Here is a 13,183-nt window from a genome sequence, read left to right as displayed (position 1 = left end):
GCGATTCTCCCTCCCGAATGTACAGATTTAGTCCTGGCGAGGCTTTTGGCGCTGAATTCCCCTTGCCAGGCACGGCAACAAACACAGCTTTCCCTTAAAAGAAAAGCGGGGGGGGGGGCATTTTAAATGACAGCTTAGAGTGTTCCCTTTTGGGATCTGAGGAGGCTAATTTTAGCATGGAGCTATAAAAGGAGAAATATAGAGAGAGATGGGGGGGGGCAGCTGGAACTGTTTCTCCAGCACTTGACCACAGTCGATCTCTTTCTCACCATCTCTATAAACAAGAGGTATATATAGAATTTTTAGACAGAAGGCTTAATATCTGCGCTCAAGCACGTGATCGCTTCGGAGACCCGTCTTTATATTTATATTTTTGAAGCCAAGCTGGAATCTTGCGCCAACCAGACTTCCCCAACTGGCTTCGTAGGCTGCGACCTTGCCGCCCTTCTCTCTGGGAGTCGCGCCCCTTTCCAGCCGCGGACCTCCCCACTTGTCTGGGCTCCGGGGTTCTCTGCCTTTCCCAGCTTCTCCGGGCTTAGTTCCCACGCTTGGATTTTTGACGTGGTGGCACACCACACCGGAGGGGATGCGAGAAGGCAAGGAGAAGCCGGTGGTCTGTGGATTCTCGGGATGCTGAGGGCACAAGGCTGGAACCGCGGAGCCAGGCAGGGCTCTGGAACCCAGGGCCGTCAAACGCCTTTGCGGAGTCTCATCCACGAACCAGGGATGGGCCCAGGGGATGGTTTCCAGCGCCCGGCAGCAACCCAAAGGCCTCCGGTCTTCGCGCTCTCTTGCGTTCCCTTCCCCGGGCAGGGACAGGTCTGTGTTTTGCTCGCATATAGCATGCCCCCCATTAAATGTAGATAGCCTGGGGGTTTATCAGGATCTACGCCCCCCTTTAAAAATCCGGCTGCTTCAAGTCAAGAAAGTCCCGCTGAACTTATTTTTCGACCCCAGCCTGTATCTTTACGAACTCTTATCAACAAGAGGGGGTGGCGGGGGGGGGGACTATCAATCGATTGCCAGGTCAACGCACACTCTACCGATCTGCTTTGTTGGCCTTAACGATATTTCAAGAAGAAGCCGAACAAACGTGGATGGATTGGGGGAGGGGGGGAGAACAACTATGTATTTCCACCCAATGGACTCGTTTCCCAAAACTTAATTCAAGCTACACAGTACACCTCGTGCACAATAAACTATTGTTTTATTTTGATTATAAATAAGATGACTGTACTTTCCTTAAAATACAATTACATAGGAAATCCTTGTAGAAATGGTGCCTTTTACAAGTTAATAAAATTGAGCGATCTTTACAAGGATTTGAACCCCCCCTTCCCTGTCAGTTTGTTCCTCTTTAGCGGCCCCCTCTCCCCGCATTAGTAGCGTTCTAAGGGGCACCCTTTGGAGATTTGGTTTGGTGGGTCTAAATGCTTTCCTGTAGGAACGAGGCCCCTGTTGATTTCCTCCTCTCAGTGGCTTGCTCGTTACTTGGGTAGGACGCGCTTCCTTCGAGCTAGGGTGAAACCGGGATATGTGAATCAGTCCCATGTAGATGCTTGTTAGTCAGTTTCCCCAAAATGTGAGCTGGCGGTGCTTCAATGGCGGGGCCAGTTTCCCAATGGAAGCCAAGGGGAAACGGGTTGTGGGCCTTTGAGGAAAGTATCCGGCCTCTCGGTTCCCATTTTTTAAAAAGGGGGATAGCAAAGGGCAATAACAAATATTTTTGATCTTGATAATTTATTAGAAGCTTCTTAGGAAGTATATTTAAAGCCCAATATATCTACATAAGTTACAAGGGAAAAAAAGAAAGCAGGAAAACGTGCGCCGAGAAAGAACAAACTGTCAAAGGATTTACATGAATTTGTGGACGTCCGATAAAAAGTGGAGCTTTTGTTTTTTTGGGGGGGGAAGTTTAAAATTTGTTTGGTAGATCTTCCCCCTCCCCCCCCTTTTTTTAAATCAACAAAATATTCAGGCTACTAAAAACTATAGGTTCAGTCCAACGTTTTTTGACAGCTTCAGACAGCTACAGGTTCACATCAAAGGTAAGAGGAGAAATGCTAAACCGAGATTAGGATCAGTGTCTCCATCCACCGGCTGGGCCGGGGGCCCCAAATTTCTTCCTGTGTGTATTTTAGGACGGGGGAGGACGCTAAAGTGTCGTTGTTTTTTGGGGAGGGGAGAAAACGCCCACCCCTCCCCCTCCGGGTTGATATGTACATACAAGCGTCCCGTGGAGATCCGGGCCAGGCGCGGCTCGGTGGTCCTCCGCGCTCTCCTGCGTTCCGCGGCTTCTCCAGACGACGGGGCGGAGGAGAAGGCCTTCCGAGGAGCGCCGTTTCGCCGCCGCCCCCCCAGGCCGGAGTTTTCCCTTTTTCGCCGACTGTCACAAGCAGGACCCCCTCCCCTTCTCGGGTAAACGAAGGAGAGGCAAGGACCCCCCCCAATAAAAAAGAAGGGGGGAGTCAAGGGAGGCAAAGGAGGCGGGGGAGAAGCCGGAGAGGCTCGGCCCGTCGTCGGGGGGCGGCTAGGGGGGGCGAGGCCGGGCGCTCCCCCCTCACCAGGTCCTGCCGTATAGCAAGGTGGAGCACGACATGGCGGTGCCGTAGTCCGAGCCGGAGGAGTTCAGGTGGGACAGGGCGGAGACCTGGCTCTGCAGGGCCGAGGGGCTGCTGCCGGCGTGCTGGCCCAGGTCCGGCGACTGGCCGGCGCTGCTGGCCTGGTGGCTGGGGTGGGGGCCCAGGCCGGCGCCGCCCGAGGCCACGCTGATGGCGGTGGCGGCCGCCTGCTGCTGCTGCTGGTGGTGGCCCTGCAGGGCGGCGGCGGGGGCGTTGGAGCCGGCCTGGCAGGGCTTGCCATCCTTGACCAGCACGGGCACGGCCACCCGGCGGGGCGACTGCTGCTGCTGCTGCTGGCAGGCTGCGCCCTCCGTCTGCATCTGCTGCTGGGCCGCCTTGTCCTTGGCCTGCCGCTTCATCTTGTAGCGGTGGTTCTGGAACCAGATCTTGACCTGGGTGGGCGTCAGGTGGATCATGCTGGCCAGGTGCTCCCGCTCGGGCGCCGACAGGTACTTCTGCTGCTTGAAGCGCCGCTCCAGCTCGTACACCTGGGCCTGCGAGAAGAGGACGCGGCGCTTCCGCCGAGGGGTGCTCTGCAGCGGCGCCAGGCTCTTGCTCACGTCGCCCAGCGAACTCAGGCCGCCCATGCCGCCCATGTTCATCCCCGACGACGGCCCCATGAAGCGGGAGACTGGAAGCAGAACAGCAAGCCAGAGAGGGTTAGGGCGAGGGGGGGGGCAGGCCGTGGGCCCGCAAGCCGGATCGAGGCCCCCGGCCCTGGGAGCCGAATCCGGATTTTACATCCCAAGGGCGGGGGGGGGGGGGGCGATCCAAACACACAGTCACACACTACCCCAATCCAAACCCCAACAAACTTCCAGTTTATATTTTCCCTGACTACAAAATCTTTAGAAAATGTTTCCGACATCAGATTGGAAACTTCACTTTAGTGAAGTTTGGGGGGGTCTCTGGGCTTTGCAGGGATCGCTCTGGCACAGTTCTGCCTCTTCCCCACCCCCCAAAAAATCGCAAGCACAGCCCCGCTTGTGAAGTGTCTACACAGAGACAAACGATTTGAGGGCAAATAATAATAATAATTCTAGTCAAGAAAGCTAGGCGTTTTTCTATGTAAACACAGTACATTCTGCGGTTCTATACGAGCAGCCCTTCTTCCTACAAATTAAAACAAACAAACGGGACCGAATCCCCGAAGGACCTCCGCCTCCACTTTCGAGACTACAGTTTGCATCTTAAAACCTGTCAAATCAGCAGTTCTTTCCCCCTCCTCTTGCCGTCATTCACAAGGTCTGTCTTTCCGGTAGTGGATTCTGAAGTCTATTTTACACACCGCGGAGGCCGATTTCACCTACATGCACGTTCAGAGACTACAGATCCAGTTTGGGACCCAGTTTACGCTGCCGTAGCTTTTAACCCCCCGAACGGCGTTGCTTTAACCGACAGCCTGGAGTTCCTTGGGAGAATTTCCGGGACTTCCAGGTGGTTTAAATGTATTCGTCCCACCCCGTCCCCACACCCCGGCTCTGCCTTATTCCATATTGGGGTCTCCCATCTATCTGGTCATGGGCTTAAACCACTCCGATTTGCCCCAGAAAGTCCTTCGGCGCTCTTCTCTCCCCCCTAAAGCCATCCGTCTCCCCGCTTAATCAGAAGGGCCGTCCATCCCCCCGGGCAGGCACCGCCAGGACCGAGCCCAGGAGAAGGCACGAAACAGTGTGTGTATTGAGGGTGGGGGGGAGGCTGTATCCAGATCAACGCCAGGCAGCCGGCTGGTTAGGCGACTCCATGATGGATATCCCCCAACCACCACTTCACCTCATCCTACCTTGCCCATCCCCGCTCTAACCGCTACCCCACGCTGCTGCCCCGTCCGGCCAGCTCGGCTCCGGTGCCACCCCCACCCCATGCCGGGAAAGACGAAGGAAGGCAAAGTGCCCAGACTTACTGGTGGAGAATCGGGGGTCCGGGTTGGGCCCGTACCATCCGGTGGCCGAGGCGCTGTTCCTCATGGTGTCCTGGTAGGGCGGCAGGTCACCCATGTTGCCGTTGCAGTAGCCCCCCATGGCGGTGTGGGAGAGCTGGGGGACGCCGGCGGCCGTCATGTGGTAGGCAGCGGCCACCGTCCCGTTGTGGCCCATGGGGTGCTGCTGCATGGCCGGCTGCGCCACTTGCGACTGCCTGTAGGCTGCCAGGGGAGCCCCCAAGTTACTGCCCTCCATGCTCACTTTCTTGTAGCTCTCCTCCAAGGGGCTCAAGATGTCAGACACTGAGAAAGGAGTCGTATGCTTTGGGCTCATCGACATGATTCGGCGGCTGGGGGGGAGAGGAGGGAAAACAAGGGAAAGGGGAGGCAAATCTCTCTCTCCTTTTTTTTTTTTTCCAAATATTCTGGTGTGTTGCCTTCACGCCGATCTTGTTGGATGAACACGTAACCGAGTGGACCAAGTCCGCCTTAATTGGATTGAGTGGAGGCTCAGCGCTGCCTTTCGTTTGTTTTAGCCAGACGCCAGGTTTTAGGCAGCCACCAGAGGCGGGGCATAGAGTCTAAAGCAACAAGACAATAGAGCCCCACATCTTGCCCGAGATAATTAGCGTACATGCTGATGACAAGGTAAACACCTTTAAGTTTTTACTTCGCCCGGGTTTTCTCTCCCCCTTTTTTTAAAGGAAAAAAAAAACGCCTTCCTTTAAATAATCGTAATAATAAAGAAGTATCTCTGCCCTTACCCTCCCTCAAATCAATCCGATTGTATTTGGGCGGAGGGGGGCGGCGGAGGGTGATCTAACCCTAAGGTTGAGGATATGAATAAAATATGCTGTAATGCGGAGGGGGGTTTATTCCCCCCCCCCACGCTCCCGAGACTGAATTTCCAAGGAGAAGTTCAAATTCTAGCCCTCTCTCTCCCCCCCACCTTACACACTTCCTCCCCACCGGTCCTCCTACCTCAGTCTGAGCCGGGAAGGTCTGAAGCGCCGGATTGAGCCCCCCCCCCCTCCTAGGAAACGCTCCAGGCAGAAAAGGACGGTCTGGGTGCCGGGTGGAGGGAGCGCTCACGCACCGCCAAGTTGGCAGAGACGCGGTCTCTGGCCAGACATGGGAGGGAGCCTCGGGAGGAGTGCGGAGGGTGTCTCGAGCAACGCACTCGTGCCGCTTAGACGGCGTGAGCCGCCGAGCCTATAGGGAGCTCATCTGTCCGAGCCTCCAAACGCATCCTCCGCCCGCGTTTCCCCCCGATCTCTATCTATTCTCTCTTCTCCGCACAGGCAACCGTCGGCTGTTCCGCCTGGGCTCCTCACTTGGCCAGGCGGAGGGAAGCCGGAACTTTGGCGGAGAGAAATGGGCCCAGCGTTTGTGTGAGGCTGCTGGGGCTGCTGGAAAAACGCGTTAGAGCCCGGCTTGTGGTTTTCCAGTAGGGACGGTGTCCCGCGCTCCTCCGGGCCGCGTCTCCAGCTTAAAGGCGGCTTCTCCAGTTATTTATGAATCAGAGACGCGGGGGATAGAAAAAGACCGGCTGGGTCATCACCCCGCCAGCGGAGAATTGTGTCTTTCATTTCCTAATATTCCGCTCAGCCTAATTGCCGCCACCTCGGTGTCAAGAGAAATCGAGAGCGCCCAGCTGCCCATGTGACTGGGGCTGGAGGCCAGGCCCGATCCTCAAGCTGGTTAAGGCGCAAGACCTAGAAAGGGGGTGGGGATGGGGAGAAAGCCTGGAGGAACACGATCCACACCCTCGCAAGTCAACGGCGATCTCCCCGTTGATTTTAATGGCCTGAGGACTGGTCCCCCATAACTGCTCGAATCCCCAAACCCTCGGCTTAGCGGGCCTGGGGATGGAACCGCTCGGCCGTTCAGAAACATTTGCAATTTGCAAGTTCCACACAACCTGCGGGAAATAAAGGCTAGGTTGGTCGGGGGGAGGAGTGGGCGGGAGAGAGGAAATACGTGGGGAGGGGGATCCGAACCTTTCCCCTCCCAGGCCTGGAGTGTGCGGAGGCACCTAATTTAATAAAGCGGCGCTTTGAATCCGAAGGAAGCGGCCGCCAAGGGGCAGTTAACCTGGTGATTTTACAGCCTCGTATAAACGGTGCGGTAATTGCCCCCGGTAAATATGTTGGCGTCTCGGCTGGTTTGTGCTTTTTTAGAGAGAGAGAGAGAGAGAGAGAGAGAGAAATATGCCAAAGTGCCCTGGCTACCCGGGAATAACTAAATATCTTTGTCTAAAGTGGCGGCGTAAATGGCCAGCCGCTTTGTCACCGGCTCCATATTAGCGCATAAGGATCATTTGGCTTCAATTGGGAGCCGCTCAGTGAGTGGGCAAGAAAGCGCCGCGGAGAAAGCCGCTGCCCGCGCCAGAGTGCCCTTCCTTCAAGGGCGAGCCGGAGCCCCGACCGCGCTTCCCCGCTCGGCGAGAGGGCAGCCCGGCCGCGCCGGTTTCCTTGCGGCCCGTCGGCTCGCCACCCGTTCTCCGGCCGACGCTCGCCCAGCCCGAGGCTGGCCCGCCGCCTCCGCTGACCTGAACGGGGACCGACTTCCGAGTCAAGCGGCGTCGGATTGGGAGGCCTGGCGGCAGCCCTGAACGCTGGGGCTTGGGGATCGCTGGCGCTGCAGCCAAGGGCCGGGGATGCCCGACGAGTCGCGCAGGGGCCCGAAAAAGTGGCCAGCCGGGCGGCCCCCGTTCATTTCAATGGGGCTTCCTTCCCCCGGTGCTTAACGGGAATGAGAATCGCCAGGTTAATTTCTGTGAGAGTTTGCCTGGAGACTTGACGCTCTCCCAGCGAAGACGGGAAATTTGAAAAGTTGGATATGTACCCTCTGGACCCCTCCGTTCCTCTTTTTTTTTTTTTTTTTTTAAATATGCAAAGCTCGCTTTTTTAAAGCATTGCGGGAAGGAGGCAGGCGAAAGCTTCTTTTATTTTCCTTGGTTTGCCTAACACTTTTTAAAAAAAACTGTTGATTTTCATTATTTAAAATACTTGAGATGTTCGCAGTGCAATCTGATCCAAAGTTACTCCAAACTAAACCAACTGTTTAGTTTCAACTGGAGTAATTTTTGCATTGGATTGCACTGTGAGTAAATTAAAAGGTTTTTTCCTGCTCTTCCCAAATGTGTTTCCGTTGGTAATTTTGTGGTAATTCCTCTAAACACGGAGCAATAACAAAATGCATTGCGAAGACGCAGAATGACATGCCAAATATTACATATATAGGTACACAAACACACCCGCGCATGCAGGGACTATATTTAACTTTTTGGGATATCTTGAAAACTATTCAACACCTTGCTAAACACAGTTATAGATTTCGGAATACATAACATCAGTGCCCAGGTAGATCTGTATTTATGCTTCTACTTCTTTCCTTCTTTTCCCAGCTATACATAATTTACTCAAAAAATCTGAGCGTTTAGAAGTTAGGATCATGTCCAGAATGGTTTAATAACAATTATTCCTTGCAAAAGTGAAAAAAATAGCATCATTAGGAATATAATTATTTCAGCTGGTGTTTGAGATGTTTTTAATTTTTAAACAAACCACAGTTTTTGCAAGAACATGTCACGGATCTCCAAGCATTCCTTGCTTACTCGAATCCACTAAATTGCTTCTTGCCTCAAATTTCAGGATAGCATCGTTGCTGCGTGATTTTATATAGTATAGATATATATGTGTGTATATAATTACAGATAGGGGTCCCATTTATTCTCCTAAAAATGCAGATGTGGAAGCCCTTCAGTCCTCCACTCCCCCAATTTTATCTGGCCTGTATTTTGGAATTGAAAGTTGCGGCTTCCTTTGCGTTCCTCTTTGAATGTGCATTATTAAGGTAACATTCCTTGTGAGGCAAACTCGTCATTAGGAAGAGAGAACACCTCCTTCCATTCAGGCACTCGGTTAGGGTAGCCAGAATTCCCTAATTATCTCTGTGTTCCCGTTAAAGGTGCAGCGAAGAGCCACTGAAATAAGGATTTCCCTCTCAGAATCCAGCGGAATACAGATCGCACCCAATCATCCGATTCACGCGATCAACCTTGTCCCAAGCAGGCTGACTTAAGAGTAAATTTTGTTGATTTAAACGTTTTCCAATGAGGATGTTTATACTTTGCGGAGCGAAGCCTATTGATTTCCGCAGCCCAGTGCAATGTAATATGCGTAAGGGCCAAGCGATCCACTGACTTTAGTCCACAACACATTGGCTCAGGGTCACTCCAGGTGACTTAGATTGCAGTCTCCTGGAGTAAATGGGCCACACGAGCCTGTACTCCAGAATCATTCAGTTGAAATCAATTTTACTTCCTGGAAGCAAACGGACAGTGGTTTGTAGCACGTTTTGCTGCTTAGATGCAGAGTTACTTTGCCTACGAATAGGAAATTGAATCCCTCTAAAACAATTCCAGGTTCACTATTCTGAGACCCTTCACCAGCGACATCTCTCTCCCCCACACACACACACCTTTAGGTTCTGACTCCGGATTAGGCCTCTGTTTCCCCGCAACCAATCATGCCTTTGTAGAGCTCCTCCTGCTCAGAACTGGCCAGGAAAGTTTCCTTTTCGAACCCCACCTTTCCCGCTTGGTCTGCCGGGACCCGCCTTTGCGGAACGCCCGAATTCCTCCTTTTCAGCGGGTACTGCCAGCCCCATCACTGGGTATCCTTTCACCTGGCTTGGGGGGTGGGGGTGGAATGCGGTTTTAAAAGGACTGGACAAGGAATACCAGGAAGAGGAGAGCTCTTTGGCGGAATTGGCTCGTCTTTCTCCCCGGGTCTGCAGAATGGCTTTGACTCTCTTCCCAGCGGCTACAGAGACAAGCTTTCAATAGCTTTTGCCCCCCCCACTCCCTCTGAATAACTCTCCAGCAGGACAAGAAGGGGGGAACTTTGCCAATCAAACAGTGCCCAGCCCAAGGAGGACGGTGCCACCCCAAGCCAAGGCGTCTTCCCTCGTCACCAGGATTGCGGGGGCCGCGGCCGCGACAAGTTGTTTCTTAAAGCGTTTGCAGGGCCGCCTCCCCCCCACCCCCAGCAAGAAGGACCGCAGGCCCTTAAATATAGAGGCCGAGGCGCCCACATTGAAATGAAAAGAGAAAAGTCCTCAGCTCCACCAGAGACAAGGCTATTAAAAGTTGCCCTTGCTTGCATCTTGGAGAACTGGAAGCGGTCCTCAAAGAAAGAAAGAAAGAAAGAAAGAAAGAAAGGATTATATACTCCTGATTTTAGCAGGCTGATGATGTATCTTGTTTTGATGTGGTATCGCGTGTTTTAAAAGTTTGGACACAATACATTAGTCTAAAGATATTTTCAAGCAGCGTCGAAAGAAGGGGGTGATGGAAGGCCTTGTTTCAGCCGGGCCTGAAAGAGCTCGCTTAATTCAGAACCACAACAGAGTACTATTTGGTGATAAATCCCATGTGTTTCAATGAAATTTACTCCCAAGCAAGTGTGCTTAAAATGGTGCCCTTCATTAGAAGAGAAGCCCTTGCTGGAATTAAGCAGTGGTTTAGACTCTTCGCTCCAAAAGCTTAATGAATGTGACATCCTCGACCCGAAGTGCTCTCCAACACCCTACTTCCCAACACAGTTCCTTTCTCTCTGCACGGGAGGTTCCAGGAAAACTTTCCGGATCCTTTCCGAGTGTGGAAAGCTCGGATTTCCGAAATCGTTCTCTATTCTGTGCGCCCCCCCCCCCCAACAACTTTTTGGTATGATTTCCGGTAAAACAAAATCCTCGGGCTTCCACCGCTGCCTTCGCCATTGCTTAAGGCCACTCTGTGCAACTGGCAGAGACCAGCCCACCCTAACTTTTGGCGTCACTTCAACAAAATAGTTTCCCCCAGTAAACAGCTAGAGAAGCTCGGCCTTAGTGACCTCCTACCCGGATCTCCAGCCCTCTGGACAGATTTCAATTCCGCTGAAACAAAGGCTACAGTCCAAATCAAAAGTATTTAGAATCCGGTGTGAGCCTTTTTAAATTGGGGGGGGGGGTTTCGCCTTAAATGGAAGGGTTCTCGCTAAGTTGCCTGTAATTTGCAGGTGCCTTTAGCTTGGCCTTGCAATCTTCCCAACCACGAACGAGAGTAACCGCAGCGACTCGTGTAGGATTATTCTTGAACAGGGGGTCTCACGATTGCTAACATGGACATTTCCCTATAGGTCGGTGTTTGGGGAGGGGGTGGGGCTGTCTTCCCTAGACGTTCCCTGGAAAATCAAGGGCTGTATAACTGGAAGTTGCAAAAGCCAGATCCCAGTCACAGCCCTCCTTCCTGCCTGGGCGAACACTGGACACTGCCGAAATTTTTTTGTAAGAAAAGGCAGGGTGCCCCGAAGGAGTCCTCTTAAAATTCATAGAGCAGCTCCGGAGCAAAGTAGACCACGGACTGTTCCCAGAGGGTGCAAGGGTCACCATGAGCCCCCAGTTTCATAACTCTGCTTGAAAATATTTATTTTATTTAGTCCCAGACTTTCTCCCCGATGGAGAACCGAAGAGGCTTAAAGTGTTCCCTTTCCTCCATTTCATCCTCTCAACACCAACCCTGCCAGGTAAATTAGACCGAGAAAGCGTGACTGCCCCAAGGTCACTCAGCTAGTTTCTGTGGTAGAGTGGGGATTTGAACCTGGGTCTCCCAGATCCCACTCTGACACTGTAACCACTGTGGCAGGCTGGTTCCGTTGAAGTAATTGTGATCTGTCTTTCAACTTCAGTGTGTACTGTCTAGAGCCAGTGTAGTGGTTAGATCGTCCGGACTGGGCTCTGCCAGACCCAGGTTCGAATCCACACTTTGCCATGGAAACTTGCTGAGTGACTTTGGGCCAGTCACACACTCTGAGCCTAACTTAGCTCACAGGGTTGTTGTGACCATAAAATGGAGGAGAGAAGAAGAATATAAGCTTTGGGTTCCTATTGGGGAGAAAAGGAACCCAAATGAAGTCAATACATAAATAAGGTCAATGGTGATGGTTGGGGGTGCCAGTCAATCCCTTATCGACAGAAGGGCTTTCATAAACCTCCTCCTCTGCTTACTCCTATAGTTATTATGACCGATGACAGCCGCTACGCGGAAGGAGCTGCTCCCAACCTGTGGGATGCAGAGGCTGCGTGGATGTTGTGATGGGCAAACTTTGGCTTTCATAAAACCTCCACTGAACTATGAAGGTCGCTGGGTAGTCTTGCCCGAGTCAGCCGAAGACACCTCGCAGGTTTCTGGGGGTTAAAAGGATGCTCCGAGGTCCTTAGTAAGGCGATGTTTATAATAACCTCGACCTCGTTTGTGAGGCGCCAGGACTCAGGAGGATTCCCGAGTTCCCTCCGAATTAAATATTTTCACAACTCGTCTGCTTCATCCCAGTGCCCATCTGACGAAGCGAGATCCTGCAGCCCCAGATCGCTCGGGGACCCCGTCGAACAGCCTGTTTCTCAGGGGCTGAAGGATGTTCGGCCGCAGGCTGCGAAGAATTCAGGCGGAACCCTCGGCGAGCGACGGAGAAAACCCGCAGCCTCTTGCGGGGCTACAAGATGTCCCACCAGCCGGCAAACTCGACTCGGTCTGGGCTCTGTCCAGAAAGCCAAGAGGCCAATTCAGCCGCTCTGGACCCTCTTCCCGGGAGTATGGTGAGATCTGCAGGAGCCCGCCTTTCTCCGTTCAGTCTGAAGAAGCCCAAATGCCTGGTTCAAAAAGGAAAGGGCTGTGTTTAGAGAAGTCTGGCGAAGGACAGGACCTTTCTCCTGGCATTGTCACTATTTTCTGGACAAAGGTCTCTGAAACTTGGCTAGGCGGTCGTCAGGCGAAAATAAACCCAGCCAGCCCTTTGGGACCGAGTTAGCACCAGTTTCTTGAAACTCAGCCGCTGCGATTCAGCAATTACGTCGGCCCTTGTCCGATATGCGCTGAAGAAGATGCGTTTTTGATACGTAATTTCAGCTGCGCTTTGGTCCGGAAGGTGCCTACCTCGGAAGTTAGAGCCATTTATGCATGGGAGATTTTGCCTTGGATTTGCCACTCTCTAAATGCCCATTTTCCCTATCCGAATTCTCAAAACTTAAAAGTAAGCCCCCATGCAGAGTTTTGAGAATTCAGATGGGAGAAATGTGCATTTAGAGAGCGGCAAATCCAAGGCAAAACCTCTCGTGCATAAATGGCCTCAGTGGATTTGCTTTCAAGTAATCGGACCTCAAATCCAAGAACTCTGAATGAACCGCTTGGCTATTACTGCTGTGTAGAGATTAGGCAGGACTTGATTTATCTGCACTTGATTACCGGGTGACCTTGATGACCCGATTGATGGTGCCGGACACGAGTCGCTGAAATATTTCCAGCTTTCCAGGAGCTGAGCATTACATTCCCTCTCTGGTGTTTTGTTTGTAGTAGACTCAGGGTGGAGGGAAGGCAGCACGGTATAGCCCGATCTCAGAAGCTAAGCGGGCTCAGCCCTAGTTAGTATTTGGATGGGAGACCACCAAAGAATACCAGGGTTGATATGCAGAGGAAGGCAATGGGAAGAAGAATTAGTTTTTATATGCTGACTTTCTCTACCTTTTAAGGATCCTTCTCTTCCTCTCCCCACAAAAGACACCTTGTGAGGTAGGTGGGGCGGAGAGAGTTCAGAGAGAACTG

General features: G+C 52.5%; 1 protein-coding gene across 1 annotated transcript; it reads right to left on the bottom strand.

The window, feature by feature from the left end:
- Nucleotides 1-2,560: 2,560 nt before the first annotated feature.
- Nucleotides 2,561-5,611, bottom strand: NKX2-1 (NK2 homeobox 1). The gene is made up of 3 exons (XM_056851618.1): nt 5,524-5,611; nt 4,525-4,892; nt 2,561-3,252 (listed from the first exon to the last, which is right to left on the bottom strand). Exons 2-3 carry the CDS (start codon nt 4,880-4,882, stop codon nt 2,561-2,563), a joined length of 1,050 nt encoding a protein of 349 aa, XP_056707596.1. The 5' UTR covers nt 4,883-4,892; nt 5,524-5,611.
- Nucleotides 5,612-13,183: the final 7,572 nt, after the last annotated feature.

Source organism: Euleptes europaea, chromosome 6 (genome assembly GCF_029931775.1).
Source record: "Euleptes europaea isolate rEulEur1 chromosome 6, rEulEur1.hap1, whole genome shotgun sequence".
Taxonomy (NCBI): Eukaryota; Metazoa; Chordata; class Lepidosauria; order Squamata; family Sphaerodactylidae; genus Euleptes; species Euleptes europaea.
This window is presented reverse-complemented; position numbering and strand designations above follow the sequence as displayed.

Coding starts and splice junctions, on each gene's coding strand:
- NKX2-1 (XM_056851618.1), bottom strand. CDS start 4,882: ATGTCGATGAGCCCAAAGCATACGACTCCTTTCTCAGTGTCTGACATC. Junction 3,253..4,524: donor GGACCCCCGATTCTCCACCA/GTAAGTCTGGGC, acceptor TTCTGCTTCCAG/TCTCCCGCTTCATGGGGCCG.